The 17,323-nt window shown below is 42.8% G+C and overlaps 1 protein-coding gene across 6 annotated transcripts in view; it reads left to right on the plus strand.

The window, feature by feature from the left end:
* The window catches only part of CCNY (cyclin Y), a 222,971-nt gene that overhangs the window by 172,582 nt on the left and 33,066 nt on the right, over positions 1-17,323 (plus strand). For all 6 annotated transcript variants that reach the window (XM_015146741.3, XM_077945050.1, XM_015146746.3 and 3 more), the window contains 3 exon segments: positions 5,830-5,865; positions 9,834-9,891; positions 9,984-10,103. In XM_015146741.3, coding sequence (XP_015002227.1) covers positions 5,830-5,865; positions 9,834-9,891; positions 9,984-10,103 — 214 coding nt within the window.

The raw sequence follows: 17,323 nt of genomic DNA on the forward strand, positions 1-17,323 counted from the left end.
GGAGCTGGGCAGGGTGGGACCCAACTGAAGTAGTGCCATCAGAATCCTTCCCTGGAAATACCAGCATCTCACACTTCCTGTAGGTAAAGAGGCAAAAACATAGAGACGTTAGCAGGTCCAGTTGAGTTCTTTAGCTAGGGGTGTTGACAATGTGAGAGGAAAGGGATACTCAGAAGGAAGAAGAGTGAAAAAGATAGGAAGTTGTGAAATCCACATGCCATCCCATTCTAAAATTTTGCCTAAATCTTGCCCTACTCCTGTCCAAAGAAAACTCCTATTTTCTTTTTTGCTTTCTCTGCCTCCTGTTAACCCCAGGTCCTCTTGCATCCTACTCCAGACATTAAAACTGATAACACAATCATTAATATTGTAGTTCAACTTCATTGTGGGCATAAGTGAGCATTTGTGGGCCAGAGTTGCTTCCTGAAATCCAGTTACAAGGTTATAACTGTGAGAAGAATGCCCTAGGTTGTAAATAGTGATTTATAAGCTGATTTTTGGAAGATAATCCACCTGTAAAGTGGGGATTGCCAGAAATAAACATATTTGCAGATTCTAGTTGGGGATTGGGTGGAGGGTTGAGTGCTAATCTAACAGTGAAAGAAAAGCTATAAAAAGGTTAGGTATTCTTTCAGTGCTCACTCTTTCTGTAGACATAATTTTTTATTTTGAGAACTTGATTTTCCTGTTTTTCCCCTAAATGCCAACAGCTGTGGTATGGATTTAGAGTTTGTCAGCCACACTTTGTGCCTCTGCAGCCAAACCCTCTCCACCAAATCCTCTGACAAGCATAAGATGATGATCAAAGAAAAGAGTGGAGGGTGCTGGGGAGCCCCTTTGCGCACTTGGCCACACCATCAGGGTTCTTGGCCTCCAGGGCCAGGGAAGAGCTAATGCCCATCACAGCCCTGTCTATGGCTCAGCCCCTCTGTGCTGCTAGAACCCACCCCTTCTTGCCCGTCAGAGGTTTTAGGATTGCCATGTACGTTGCTACTTTAGCTCTGGGTAAGAAGTAAGACAAATGCAGTGCCAGAAGTCACAAATCCATTTTGTTTTCTTGTGCAAGAAAATAGCATTTACTTCCTCCCCAGCTAAGTAGGAAAAGCTGCTGAGCAAACCCTATAGTCCAAATGTTCTGTTCTCTGTTAGGGCTCCGGCCCTTCCTTGGTGAAACTGCACCATTTTCTGAGGACTTGGCAGAGCTGACCAAGCCTCTGAAGCTGGGCACTCAGGGTCCCCCAGGTCCCCTGAGTTCTTTCTGTGTCCTAACTGAAAATCAAAGTGCCTTGACCACTCTCTGGCCTGGTTAACTTGGATTTGATAAGGGTGGTAAGAGCCGGTTAACTCTGTGGCTCACCAGGGTTAATTGATCTGGTTAGCCACTCTGGGCAGAAACTAAAGGAGGCCTTAGGCACTTGTCTGGTAGGGTAGACACCAATGGGTGGTTCTGTCTGGAGGTGAGGCAGAAAAGATTAGCAATGTCACAGCCCTCCTCCGTCAGACAGCACCTACTTGGCTCCTGGGCTGTTCCCTGAGAGACAGGATCATTCTGGCCCTGCGAAGGAGATATGCCTGGGGGTCCTTCACCATAGAACCCTATAAACAAGGTACAGGCTTTGTTGCACAGATTGACACTGAGGGTGGCGGTCTATGCCCCTGCTTTCCAGGGGCCGGATGGCACCCCATTCACTGCCAGCATGCACGGTAAACCCCTCAAGACTGCTCCACCTGGATGGAAGGACACTGTTTCCCACCGTATGTCCCTTGGATGGGGCTTCGTGGCTGAAAGAGGGGAAGTAGAAACAATGACTGGCACAGCTAAGGTGAGGAGTGCTGCAAAAACAGGGGAACCTGAAAAGAGACCAGAAAAAAAGGGAGATCCAACAAAACGGGTGTCGAGGAGCCAAATTTGACAAGACCTTCTAAAGACAGGTCCAGAAACAAAATAGACAACCCAGTACAATTCTCCTTAGACTTTTAAAAACCCCAAAGCCAGAGTACCAGTTCACCACTAGGGTTAATCCTAAACCCTGGACACTGCCTCTAGAAAAAAACCCAAGGATAGAAGGTGGTGAGCACTGCAGCCTCTACACTGACAAGAAAGCAAAGTTCTCCTCAGTGTGGTGCCATTAATTGGTTCCCTCGAAACATAGTTTTGACTCTGGTGGCTCCAGGGCTGAGCGTACTCCATGCCTGCTGATCCTCACAGTTTCTGGGCCCCTGACTCATAGATATGGATCCAGAGATCTATCCACCTGCCTTTGTGAGATGAGCACGCCTCCTGTTACAAATTAGACCTGCTCCACTTACCCACTGTGGGTCTGCATCTCAGTCCCAAAACACATTTTAGGGAGAGACAGTCTCCTGGGAGCTGCCTTTAGAGGAACGCAGACAAATTCCATCTCTGGGCAAGGGTGATAAGAGCCACACTCCACGGGGAGGCCAGATGACAGCCAGTATATGACCCCACCCAAGATAGATTCTACAGATACACATCTCTCAGGAAGACTCAGAAAGATAACAGCAGCTACTCAAAAACGAAAGAGAGTGAGGATTGTGCATCCTACACAGAACCCATATAACAGCTGTGTGTGGCTGATGCAAAAATGTAACAGCATCTGAAGGATGATGGTTGATTACCAAAAACTAAGGTAACTCTGGCCACACATGCTGTGGTCCCAAATGTTAGCCCCAAAAGACTAACTGTTTAGGAATATGAAAGACTGTCCTACAACAAATCTTTCTTGAACATACCCTTAGATCCAGAGTCCTAGGACATGTTTGCTTTCACCAGAGAGGCCCCAAGTGAACCCTTCAGGCTTTCCTCCAGGGGTGCTCACAGAGCCCCACTACTGCCTTGGCTTGATGACCAGAGACCTGGCTGTTTGGGTGAATGCCTTGCATATTGCCTAAAACATTGTATAGATAATATGTCACTGACTTACATAGGTTTGAGTCTTTTAAAAAAGGCTACCTAAAAGGTTCTTAAACACCTGCAATTCCCAGAGGATAGGTTGTCAATGAACAGGAAGTCCAGGAACCAGGGGACACCATAAAGTCCTGGACATGGTCTAGTTGGGTGAGGCTGGTTTTTCCAATAGCCATATTTGACAAAAGACACAGCTGCAAACAGTTGAAATATTGCAGACCGTTCTAGAGCCACTAAGATATGAAAGGACCTTCATTTCCACTTGGCCCACTATCTCAGGCCATCGTACTGCCTAATTAAAAGGGGGCACAGTGGCGCAGAGATCCGTTTTTGGGGTGATTCCAGCCTTAGGTTTGACAAGAGAGACTGTGTGTAGGGTGAAGCTGCAAGCCTGGGCCTGATTCAGTTGTCAGCTGACAGCCTCTTTGGGCAGTCACTTCCTTCCAGGTGACTGCTAAACTAGTCCATGGAGCTGTACTGTACCTGAACCCTCAGCCTGGTGGTCTCACTTCCTGGGATATCACCTTGAATGGAAATTGGCCTACAGAGTGGCTCTACTTTTCCTGGAGGTCTTAGGCCATGATAATATCCAATCTTGACTTTAGCTTGGGAGATAGTAATCTTGGGGCCCTGAAGGTTCTCACCCGTTCGGCAGAAGCCAGACACTAGGGGAATAACAATAATAGTAACTTTTCTTTTAAAAGTTAATGTAAGATCATGCTTTTATATACTTTTTTTTATTTGATCATAATTACAACTCCACGATGTGGGTTGTATTGTTCTAATTTTATAAATGAGGAAATGAAAGCTCTGAGAGGTGAATTAGCACTAATAAAGGAGCCAGGTTCAGAACCCAGGTTGATGTGACTTCAGTCTAGTGATATTTCTACTGCTGTGTGCGCCCTCACAGGGGAAGCAGGAACATCATCTTTCTCAAAGACATTAATCGTGTGAAACATTTCATTGAAATGTAACATTAGATTAGAAGAACAGTCATCACAGCATGACTAGTAAATGAATAAAACTAATTCCTCCCTTTCCCAGAGGCTACATGGTCAAAACGGAAGGGCACACAGCCTTATACAAGCCAGAAATCCTGGCAGCTACCGTCTGAACCTGAGTTTTTCCCATTTATAAAATAGAATCAGTAACATCTATTTTTTTCTTACAGGACTATTAACGTATGTGAAAACACTTTGAAAACCTTATTACTTTTTATAAATTCTGAAGCCCTTTTACCCCAGTTACAGTTTCTTCGTCAGCTTCAATGCTTTTCAAGATGTTAGAAGAAAAAGGATGTATTAGCACTTATTTGCTCATGAATACTTTCAACACTAGGCCGAAGTCATTTAAATGAAGAGCTCTGGAAAGAGAGAGGTTTAGAAGAATATAAGAGAGTGAGATTAGCTCCTGTCATGTTAAGTCACAGGGAACATCTGGGTGCTTTGGAATCCAAGGTGCATGCTCATGTCTCTAAGCCAGTGTGGCTGAGTAAGCGGAAATGTTCGGGCCAAGTCGGTACCCTGAGAGGATCAGAACACTGTCTGCTGCAAACAGTTACGTATGTTCTTAGAAACTTAAAAATAATTTTTGGCCTCCTCGATAAATTTTAATGTAAAACAAAAATAGTGGAAGTATCTAGACAGTTTTTGAAAGAGGAAATTTTTAAAAATTGTCCAGAACATGAATAACCCTGCCAACTTGATAGGAGTTTAAAGAAACCCAGGTAGAAAAAGGAAAACTTTTTTTTTTTCACCTGTCCGGTTGGGAGACCACTTGGTCTCCCAAGATTCAGGTCAGTGTCAGTGAGTGCGAGTCGAAACAGACGCTGCTGGGGAGTCCACTGGTGTAGACTTTCTGCAAAGATGTTTGGCAATATGTGTTGAGAGCCTTACCATTGTTAATGACTTGAGGTCAAGTGATTCCAATTATAGGATGTATCCTTATGGAAATAATATAGTTGTATATTGCACAAATATTGGGATGTTCATTATGGTGTTAATTATAATTGCAAAGTATTAGAAACAACCTAAATGTTCAGTAGTGGGGAATAGTTAAGTTTTCGACAACCATATGAAGGAATATAATCAGCCATTTAAAATCATGTTTTTAATGATAAAAAAATGTTAACATGAAAAAAGTTAAAAGTAGGATGCAAACCTGTCTCCTTACACACATAATTTATAGAAAGCTATATATCTTAAGCTAATAGTTGTATTTTCTAAATATGTTCTCCAAAATTTCTACAATGAATATATTTTCTAGTCAGAAAAAAAATTATTTTAGAAAAGAAGTTCAGAGAAAGGGAATGTAGTTGTTCATTAAATTCAGACCTTTTAAAATGTAAAATAAAATTTTAAGTAGTGCTACAAATAAAAGTTACAGTACATTTTAGCAAGTGAATGAATAACTTGAGCAGATTGCCCAGAGGTTATTAAGGGAAAAATAGCAAACTTCTTGGGTGACATTCACATTTTTCTGGTAGTTATAAAGAAACCACGAATTTTCTAAACTAGTAGGTTATGAGTTGGAGATTTCTAAAGCTGTTTTCTTTATACCACCAATGTTTTACATAGTGCTTTTTTTTTTTTTTTTTTTTTTAAATACAAGTGAGGAAAGCTGAAAATTTCTGAATAGAAAGAGCAGTTTGCTTCTAACTATCACTTAAAGTTCTTTTGTTTCTAGAAGAGATGTAATATTATTCCTGGGAATGAGTGCCAGATTGATTTACTCAGAAGAGGACATTTTCCTGATCAGTATTGTGAATAAAATGAGACTGTTCAGAAAGATTGTTAGGCTTTGACTTCTGTTTAAATATTTATGTTCAGACTGTGGCCAGGTAATGTGTAAGGTCTTGAATATGCTCATGGACACTGAACCTCTGCATTTTATTTTCACAGTGTCGCTCTTGCAATATATTATCACATCAAAAACAGGTATGTGGATGGTCGTGTGCTAAAAACATCATACATTATCTTCTGTTACGTTATTCCTATTTTTTTCATATTTTAGTTGCTTAAACCTTTGAATTATACATTCTTAACTCATATTTTCATAGAATTTCTAAAGGTAGTATAATTTACTAAAACTTCCCAGGTAAGTGCTGAACTGCTTTCGAATCAGAGGAAACCAAATGAGTGTGGTTGAAACCAGCAAAACAGACAAAGCTTCTCAACGATGTTTGGCTTCCTTTTTCTTCTTTATTTTCTGTAAAATTTATTTAAACATTCTGTCTTTTGTAAAATGTCGTTTTAAAAGTTCACTGGGTGCAACTTGAACATGAAAAAATGTTTAATTTATAGTTTGAATTCACTAGAGGCAATTTTGGTGTAAATTTAGCAGGCATAAACTATTTTAATGTAGAAGCCGTCTCTGATATAAGTGTATCTGGCAATAGTTGGTTAATTTTAAAAGTCAGTTAAAACAGGGAGTGAAAAAAAAAATCTACCTTATACATTTTATTTCAGCATAAAACATGTAAGAATACATTTATTTGCCAATTTTTTAAAAATGCAGCTTCAAAACATTTGCTTCAAGCACAGGACATTGATTGGAGAACCAAAATTTATTTCTTTCATAAGCCACAGCTATAATTAATTCATCCTTTCCAAGTTTTTTTTTTTTTTTTCCTCAAGAAAGCTTGAGGACATTTGCATAACAGATGAGTATAAAATCTTTCCAGTTTTGACCACACCTAATCTACAGCAAATTTATTTTTAGCAGTTTCCTTTTATCGGATGTTTCCAAAGCATCCTCCTTAGTTTTCATGAGGACATAGCCACTCTCATGGTAGTCATATTTCATGCATAATGTGACAGTCATGTATGTTACATGAGTCTGCTGGGTGCAGCTGGTGTGAACTAGTTTGGGAACAAGCAGAGCCACCACATGCTAAGTGCAGAGCTCAGCCGGTGGGAGCCCCACACCTTGTATCTGTTTACAAAGTGTGGTTAGTCAGTGCAAGGGAGGTTGGATGACAGCTTCTAATGAACAGTATTGGAGAAAACACGAATATCCAGAAGGAGACACCTAGAAAGGAATTCTCTGTGATCATCTGTTTCCATACTGTAATTGTGATTCATGGTTCTTTATGGTGCTTGAGAATTTTGGATTTAAGAACTTACAGAACAGTACAACTTCAGAACCCTAAATCTTGAATTAGAGTAATGTTATCAATGAAAGTGTAGATTTTGTTGCCTATTTCTATACTAGTTCAAACTTTTTAAATCTGTAAAGTTTAAGAAACAGTGGAATTCCATTGATGAAGCTCAGTTGTACTTTCAAGACAATTTTGCATTAGAATCTCTATTTCTTAGTACTTAGACTATGATGGATCCTGAAGTGAATGTAGCCAGAGCTGATAATAGTAAGAGTTGGCTTTGTGAAGCACCTACTCTGACTCCTCTGGTCAGTTCTTTACATGCTTTAATAACAACTCCTTAAGGTGATGCTGGTATCTTCATTTTACAGATAAAGAAATTAGAGGCACGGAGAGATTAATTTGACTAAGATGATACAACTAGTAAATTGGGGAACTGGGAAATGAATGCAATCTAGCACTCAGACCACTAATCATATTGCTCTCCTAGATTAATGGTGATAAATTGCACCAAAAGTGAGAGAGTGGAAGTAGAGAAAGTCTAACTGAAAAATTGAGCATTGTAAACAAGCATGATTAATGTACAGATTGCCACCTGCACGTCTCTAGATATGAGGAGGCATGCCCGTGTGCACGCCTGCTCCTCGCTGTCATGCTAGGCTGGCCTTTGGTGCTGGTGATAGACCTGTTAGCTTGATAAAGGTGGTGTGGTGCTGTTCAGCTGGGACACACAGCTTTTAGTGCAAATAAGGAAACAGTCTGCTTCTCAGAGGATTCTCCAGAATTCCCTTTCCTGAGTCTTCTTACCTTGAGCTCTTAATTCTCATTTATATTTTTAGACTCTGTTCTCATTTTAAAAATTACTTCAGGCGAATGTTTCTCTAGAGTACTGGATGCTTTCAGGGGCCCTTGTTCTTCAGCAAAATTGAATGGGTCTCAACTGCTGAGGAATGGGGTCCTGGGCCAGGCTCTGTCTCTTGTGTAGCATCTTGAATGCCTCATAGAGATTCAAGATTTGGTTTATTTGAAAACTCAGTAAATAAGATGAGGGAATCCACTGATTCTTTGTAGCCAGGGTTGGTGTCAGAGTGTAGCCACATGCACCCAGAAGCTGCTTTTTGCTCACAGACTCCCTGCTGGGTTGAACCTTTCTTTCATTTGGATTGATCTGTGTCTCTGCTGCCTGTGTTCATACAGGCAAATGTAAATGAGCACAGGTGTGAATGCCCAGAGCTTTAAAAATAATTGCTGTGACCGAGCGCGGTGGCTTGTGGCTGTAATGCCAGCACTTTGGGAGGCCGAGGCAGGCGGATCACAAGGTCTGGAGATCGAGACCATCCTGGCCAACATGGTGAAACTCCGTCTCTACTAAAAGTACAAAAATTCGGCTGGGCGTGGTGGCATGCACTCATAATCCCAGCTACAGGGGATATTGAGGCAGCCTCTACAAGGAGGCTGAGGTAGGAGAATCGCTTGAACCTGGGAGGTGGAGATTGCAGTGAGCTGAGATTGCGCCACTGCACTCCAGCCTGGTGACAGAGCGAGACTCTGTCTCAAAAAATAGTAATAATAATTGCTGTTGTGCAAATGTAGGAATGAAAATTGAGCTGTTTTGTTAAGCTCTTTCTCTTTTATTTTTACACAGATGTTAAATTTCTAAAGCAGATATTGTAATGTTTGCAATGATGAGTGTATGTTAGGGACAGGTCTGTAGCCTTCTGAAGTTCTGAAGCCTGACACTGAAGCACAGACTATGGAAATTACATGCAGTTAGCCAAAAGTTGTCGTTTCCAAGTTTGTTGTTTACAGAAAATTTTTTAGGCAAAACTTAAATTTCATGTAACAGATGAAAGCAGAGCTGTCACTGGTGCGGTACAGAGGGTCCCCACACAGCCCAGCGGCCCATGGCACTGTGTTCACAGTGAAAGCTACCTCTTTAAGTGGTTCTGTGCATGTACCAGCCTGTTAATAGCCAACTATTCACTTGCAGGTTGTTGACTAAAGACTTTTTATCTGTCACCTCTTGTTTTTCAGTGTAAAATTGTGAAACTTAATGAAGTAATGATGTTGCATGTTGTGAATAATAAGACTGATCTCTAGGATACATTGAGTATTCATTCTTACCCTGGCACTTCTTTCCTATCACCCACAATATGGTAATGGCTTAAGCAGATCCATCAACCTTTGCTTGGAAATAAGATGTCAAATTTAAGTCATTTGCCTAGATTTGGTTCATTTGAAAACTCAGAGCATTAAAATTAAATTTTTACTTAATTTAGCTAAGTGTGGTTTATAACGTTTATTTCTTTGGGCTATTTTAATCAAAAGTGATTAAGTATTGCACCCAAGAAAAATCATTATTCATGAATAACCATTTAGCACTCACTTGTGTTTCCTGAAATAGTCGAATTGACTGGGTACAGTGGCTCACACCTGTAATCCCAGAACTTTGGGAGGCCAAAGCAGGTAGGTCTCTTGAGGTCAGGAGTTTGAGACCAGCCTGGCCAACATGGTGAAACCTTGTCTCTACTAAAAATACAAAAAAAAAAAATTAGCCGGGCATGGTGGCAGGCACCTGTAATCCTAGCTACTTGGAAAGCTGAGGCAGGAGAATCGCTTGAACCCAGGAGGTGGAGGTTGCAGTGAGCTGAGGTGGCACTGCTGCACTCCAGCCTGGACCACAGAGTGAGACTCCATATCCAAAAAAAAAAAAAGAAAACTCGTTGAATTAAAATGTATTTTTGTTTTATTTGAATGACGTTCTTGCGGAAAGTAAGTTTCATTTTCTATTATTTTCCCTACCAGGGACCCAGATGGAAGGATGCTCTTAGATATTTTTGATGAAAACCTTCACCCTCTTTCGGTAATCTCCTCCTCCTTGTGTTTCATGAGATGATTTAATTCTTTTTTGCTCTGATCGGGAGAGCAGTCATCTGAAAATATTTTCTTCCCCAGAAATCCGAAGTGCCACCAGATTATGACAAACACAACCCAGAGCAGAAGCAGATTTACCGGTTCGTTCGGACACTGTTCAGTGCTGCTCAGCTGACGGCTGAATGTGCCATCGTCACCCTGGTGAGTGCCCTCAGGATGGCCACACCCATCCCCAGCCGGAGTGGTTCAGTGCCCATTCCTGTCACTCAGAGGAGTGGGGTTTGAGCGGGGAATCCTCACCAGGTTACCCTGTAGACACTGTGGCATAAGCTTCAGTGTTGTCATTCTCCTGGGAGAATAGAGGATAGATATCCCAGAAGAGGGTGTGAAGATTGTTCCGTAGCACCCACCTAAAGTCTTTTGTGACATCACGTTCAAATCCAATAAATGCTGAAATTAAAAATGCAGGTAAGTAAAACAGTAGGACTAAGGGAGTGATCAAATGGCCAAGGTACTCCCTATAAACGTCTAGGTTTCCTGGTGTTGATTCCCTACAAAAATTGTAATAATGTTAGTAAGATATACATTCATTTTACATGAACACTTGTCTAGGAAGGGGTGTGTATATTCTTAGCTTCTGTTCTGTGACTTTTGAGTAAATATGTCTGCAGGATATTCAGAGACAGTATGGAGGTAATGTGTATTTTAAGACTCAAGAAAAAATAAAAATTTATTTTTATGGCTGGGCTCCATGGCTCACATCAGTAATTTCAGCACTTTGGGAGGCCAGGGCGGGAGGATCGCTTGAGCCCAGGAGTTTGAGATGAGTCTGGACAACATAGTGAAACCCCGACTCTACAAAATTTAAAAGTCAGCTGGGCATGGTGGCACGTGCCTGTGGTCCCAGCTACTTGGGAGGCTGAGGTGAAAGGATCACTTAAGCCCAGGAGGTCAGGCTGCAGTGAGCCGTGATCATGCCACTGCACTCCAGCCTGAGGGGCAGAGTGAGACCCTGTCTCAAAAGAAAAAGTATTCTTGGATTCTTAAAATGTTATGCACTATTTAGGTCAAATCTCACTTGGGAAATAGATTTAACAATGGAACCCTTTTTGTCACTGACCTTTTACATTGTGTGTAACTTAGATGAGAAATTAGCTTTACCTGTGCATGAGCTATCCTGGAGATCAGAATACCATTTCCTGTAGTTTCTGAGAAGAGACAATTGTCTCATAGAAGCTTTACAGGCGACCGAAGGACTCTTTGTGTCTCCACCACATGAAGAACTGTGTGCTCTGAGGCTAACTGAACAGAAGCCCTGTTGGCTTGTTTGCTCATTCATTCATCTGTTCATCCATTTGTTCATTCCTTCTCATTGAACTCGCAGCCTGAAGGATAATAGAAAAATCAAATAATCATTAGATGATTAGGAATGATTGCAGGTTCATATGTCATAATTGAGAAATGTACGTATTGCCCAGCTTTGTTCCTCAAAGGGATTTCAAGTTCTAACCAAAACACACAACAGGGCAACAGGGTTGAGATTTTTATGTAGGGAAATTGAGTGAAGGGAAAAGAAGAGTAAGAAAAGCTCAGATGAAACCATAGATGAAATTAGTACTGGACTACATGCCATGAGGAGGGATTTATTTTGAAGTTGCTGTAGATGGAACGGGGTGGGGATTTTTTCTACCTTTAATTCCTGAGAAAAATATGGCCTGGCTGTGAATGATAGTGCCCTCCTGATCGGAGTTATTGTTTAGCTTGAAGGATGTTCATGTCCTGTGGAGGACAGGGCCAGCATTTAAACCCCGCAGCTCACCCAGTGTCTGCCTTGAGAGAATATCTAACAGGCATCCCTCGCTGCCCTCTGCATCACTCACCAAAGATGACGCGGCTGATGAGTTCATTTCTTTGGAGTAGTGTAGGACTGGCACTTTTCTTGTGAATAATTACAACTATTGAAATCTTCATTTGTCCTATGAAATAGACTGGTGTTGGCCAGGTGCCAGTGTGCATGGGGGTCTTGTTGGTTGCAGCTGGAGAGGAGCAGCCTTGGAGGCCTTCGTGGTGGGTGCAGCCCTGCAGCCTATCCCCTGGTCACTGCTGTCTGCCGAGGCTCAGCCCAGCTGCATGCTTATGGGCAGAGGGCATAGAGATGTGTGCCTTGAGCAAGACTCTTGTAGAATTGTTCTTCCCTCCTCGTGTTCCCTAGAGTTAGAAATAGTCTTTCAGGACAAGTCTGGCCTAGAGTTGACAGAGATGCATTCATTAACCCCTTATTTTCACTGGGCATGTGTTTGGCATCTTGGCATGCTGCTCAGGAGGCGATGGGGGAGGAAGAGCAGTTAGTCCTGGCCCTGCTTCCAACACGGAGTAGGACTGCAGCCTGCTGTGGACAGAGAGCCTGCAGGCCCTTCAGACACCCAGACCTACTTCACCCAAAGCAAATATTTCACAACAATAACTTAGGATCACTAAGTGTATTTTTTAGCCTTGTAGAATATGCTGAAAGCTCTCCTATGGGTACTGCCACATGAGGAAATTCGAAAGGGAGTGAGGTAATTGATTTGCACCTTGCTGAGTTATGTAGAGGCCTTTGTGGTGTTCCTGCAGCAGCTGGGGGAAGCCAGAGCTGTGGTGAGGTGGGCAGAAAGGCCTTGGCATCCAGCTGCCCCTCCACGAGGCCCTGCCCTTCCCTTAGGAGTCACCCAAGCTGGCTGATCCTGAGAACCATGCATAGCACCCACTTTAGTCCCAGGTGGTACCTTGACAACATGAAAAGCTCACCGCCTGTCTGAACTGGGATCTTCTGTTGGAAGGATGAGAAAGCCAGAGGCCAAGGCAGAAGGACATATTGGAAGGTCCAGGCAGGTCCCACATATCCCTTGTCCTGTAGGTCTGGAAGGACATCAGTCTGTAGAATGAGGCCCACTGCAGGTTTCTCTTCCTTCTGGCTGCTTCTCTCACCTTTGCGCGCTGCTGTGACTCTGGGGTCTTAATGTGCAGGTCGGCTTTCTTGCTTCCGATGTGACAGGACAGTATGAATAGCTTTTCCCACCCTAGCTTCATCACCTCTCCGTTTAAGGCCACACACCCTCTAAATCAGTCTCCTCTTTCAATTTTGGAGGCCCCAGTTCCTTTGGGGTCAGATGTTCATCTGTAGAAAAATCAGTCATGACCCAGAGCTGAAGGAGCTTGGTCCTGCTCTTTTTTCTCACTTTGCCCTCTACTCTGTTCAGAACCTATAGTGGTTCCCATCTTCCTCAGAGGAAAACACAAAGCCCTTACGTGACTGACGGGGCTCAGCAAGATTAAGCCTCCCTTTCATCTCTGTCCAGCTGCCTCCACTCTCCTCAGTGTCATGCTGCAGCCACTTTGTTCCCTGAAAGTACCAGACACACACCTGCCTCGGGACTTCTGCACCCAGCCCCCTTGGCACCCAGCCCCCTCTGACCCAGGCATGCTTGAGATGCATCTTGCCCTCCTCCTCCTCATCTTTGCCAAAGGGCACATCAGGAAGCTGTTGCCTGGCTACCATATCTGAAGTTGCAACCTCCCTCCTGCACCGCACTCGCTGCTTGTCACTTCCTGCTTTTTCTCCACGTGCTTATCACCTGTCAGCATGCTTTGGGTTGAAGTCATTAATTTTATTGTTTTGTCAGTAAGCCCCATGAGTAAGAAATGTTTTGTCTTTTTGTCCATTTGGTTCACTACAATATGACCAACATCTGGAACGCAGCCCAGCTTATAATAAATGCTCAGTAAGTATCTGTTGAACATGTAGTGAGCACAGTAATAACTGCCTACTGGCTGAAGTACATGGTAATGATGTGCCTGAAACATAAGGAGCATTTAATACCTATTCATTATCTTCCCGTGCCCCAGTAGCTTTAGAACATTTGACACATATTCTGTCATTTCATTGCTTAAGCTTTTTTTTTTTTTTTTTTTTTTTTTTTTTTTTTTTTTTTGAGATGGAGTCTCACTTTGTTGGTCAGGCTGGAGTACAGTAGCACAATCTCAGCTCACTGCACCCTCCACCTCCTGGGTTCAAACGATTCTCCTGCCTCAGCCTTCTGAGGAGCTGGGATTGCAGGCTTGCGCCACCATGCCCTGCTAAGTTTTTTGGATTTTTAGTAGAGATGGGGGTTTCACCATGTTGGCCAGACTGGTCACTCCTGACCTCAAGTGATCTGCCCATCTCAGCCTCCCAAAATTTTGGGATTACAGGCATGTGCCACCACACCCCGCCCTGCTTAAGCTTTCTGAAGGGACAGAGGCAAACTCCTCAGTTTCAGGCACATCACTCAGCTGAACCTTGATTGAGCATTCCATGTGAGGTTAGTTCTGTCTGCAGAACCACAGCAGTGGGAGAGGGAGAAAGAGGAAGTTGGTGATTGATGGGGGGATTCAGGCATAAGGGAAGGGGGACCAAGAAGAGACGGAGGTGGCAAAGTGACAGCTGACCAGATAAGAGGGGATGCAGTCCTTTTCTTTATTCCCTATTTTTTAATAGCTTTATTGAGACATATTTTATATACCATTACAATTCAGCCATTTAAAGTGAGCATTTCAGTGGGTTTTAATACATTGTACAACCATCACTCCAACATAATTTCAGAATATTCCCTTCACCCCATAGAGAAACCCCTTACCCTTTGGCATTCACTTCACATTCTTAGCCTCCACCCAGGCCCAGGAAACCACTAATCAAATTTCTGTCTCATTTGCCTATTCTGAACATTTCATATAAATAGTATCTCATATGATAGTTCATGACTGGCTTCTTTTACTTAGCATATGTTTTCGGGATTCATCCACATTGTAGCATGTATAGTATGTCCTTTTTTATTGCAAATAATATTCCATTGAATGGAGATATATATATATATATGAGACATATATATGACATATATGACTATATGAGACATATATATGACTATATATGAGACATATATATGCCACAGCCCCAATCCCTGTTGGAGTGAACAAAGGAGGACGAACGCAAGAATAAGACAAAGACAAAAGAATGTATTTGGAAGAAGGGGGTCAGGGGCCTCCTTGCTTTTAGTGAACAAGGACCCTGAGTTTCTATAGCCCTTTATTGAGTATAGTATTTGTAGTACAATATTTATAGTATTTATTGAGTAAAGGAGATAGGGAGAAGGGGGTGTTTGTCAGTCAGCTGCTTGACTTAGTGCAGGCCTGCACAGCTGCATTCTCTGAACAGTAGTCTCCAGACGTTCCAGTAGATTACCTCAGGGAGCATGGCGCCAGGGAGTTACTGCCTTCAGCAAACCTTCTGGTGGCAGGCACAGTTGTGAGTTTGCCCACATCCTGCATTCATGGTGAACAGTTTGCTATTTGATCATATAGCCTCCAGTGGAATGCTGAGTTGGTCACAACGCACAGGCTTTCGGCACTCTCCCTATATGTATATGTATATGTATATGTATATGTATATGTATATGAGAGAGTGAGTGTTGGCCCTCCTTGTATAAGGGTTTTGCACCTAAAGGTTCAACCAACTGCAAATTGAAAATGTGGTTAGGCCTGTGATGGTTTTATCTGTGCTGAACATGTACAGACTTTTTCTTCTTGTCATTATTCCCTAAACAAAACAGTATAACAACGATTTACCTAGCATTTACATTTTATTAGGTATTATAAGTCATGTAGAGATATATGAGATGATATGCACAGGTTATACGAAAATGACTATGCCATTTTATTTCAGGGACTTGAGCATCCTCAGATTTTAATATCCGCAGGGGGCCCTGGAACCAACCTTCCACAGATGCTGAGGGTGGCTGTACTTCATTTTGTTTAGTCATTAATCAGTTGGTAGACATTTAATTTGTTTCTACTTTCTGGCTATTATGAATACTGCTGCTGTGACCTTAGTTTGTGGTAAGATTTGTATAAGTTTGTGATGTAGTTTGGCTGTGTTGCCACCCAAATCTCATCTTGAATTGTATGTCCCATAACTCCCATTATTGTGGGAGGGACCTGGTGGGAGATAACTGAAACATGGCAGCAGTTTCCCCCATAATGTTCTTGTGGTAATGAATAAGTCTTCGAGATCTGATGGGTTTATCAGGGGTTTCTGTTTTTGCCTTCTTCTTATTTTCTCTTGCTGGCACTATGTGAGAAGTGCCTTTCACCCTCCGCCATGATTCTGAGGCCTCCCCAGCTGTGTGGAATTAAGTCCAATTAAACCTCTTTTTTTTCCAGTCTCGGGTATGTCTTTATCATCAGTGTGAAAACAGACTGATACAGTAAATTGGTACCAGTAGAGTGGGGCGCTGCTGAAGATACCCAAAAATATGTACGTGACTTTAGAACTGGGTAACAGGCAGAGATTGGAACAGTTTGAAAGGCTCAGAAGAACACAGGAAAATGTGGGAAAATTTGGAACTTCCTAGAGACTTGTTGAATGGCTTTGCCCAAAGTAGTGATAGCAATATGGAAAATAAGGTTCAGGCTAAGGTGGCCTCAGATGGAGATGAGGAACTGGGGAACTGGAGCAAAGGTGACTCTTGTTATGTTTTATCAAAGAAACTGGTGGCATTTTGCCCCTGCAATAGAGATTTGTGGAACTTTGAACTTGAGAGAGATTATTTAGGGTATCTGGTGGAAGAAATTTCTAAGCAGCAAAGCATTCAAGAGGTGACTTGGGTGCTGTTAAAGGCATGCAGTTTTATAAGGGAAGCAGAGCATAAAAGTTCACAAAATTTGCAGCCTGACAGTCTGATAGAGAAGAAACACCCATTATCTGAGGAGAAATTCGTGCGGACTGCAGAAATTTGCTGGAGAGAATGTAATCCCCAAGACAATGGGGAAAATGTCTCCAGGGCATGTTAGAGGTCTTTAGGGCAACCCCTTCCATCACAGGCCTGGAGGTCTTGGAGAAAATGGTTTCGTAGACTAGGCCCAGGGTTCCTGTGCTGTGTGTAGTCTAGGCACTTGCTGCCCTGTGTCCCAGCCACTCCAGTCATAACTAAAAGGGGCCAAGGCACAGCTCAGGCTGTTGCTTCAGAGGGTGGAAGCCCAAGCCTTGGCAGCTTCTGTGTGGCATTGAGCCTGTGGGTGTCCAGAAGTCAAGAATTGAGGTTTGCCTAGATTTCAGATGTATGGAAATGCCTGGATGCCCAGGCAAAAGTTTGCTTCAGGGGCAGGGCCTTCGTGGAGAACCTCTGCTAGGACTATGTGGAAGGGAAATATCGGGTCAGAGCCCTCACACAGAGTCCCTGCTGGGGCACTGCCTAGTGGAGCTATGAGAAGAGCTACCCCAGAATGGTAGATCCACCAGCAGCTTGTACCGTGAATCTGGAAAAGTTGCAGACACTCAACACCAGCCTGTGAAAGCAGCCAGGACGGGAGCTATTCCTTGCAAAACCACAGGGGTGGAGCTGCCCAAG

Source organism: Macaca mulatta, chromosome 9 (assembly GCF_049350105.2).
Source record: "Macaca mulatta isolate MMU2019108-1 chromosome 9, T2T-MMU8v2.0, whole genome shotgun sequence".
In the NCBI taxonomy this organism is placed as follows: domain Eukaryota; kingdom Metazoa; phylum Chordata; class Mammalia; order Primates; family Cercopithecidae; genus Macaca; species Macaca mulatta.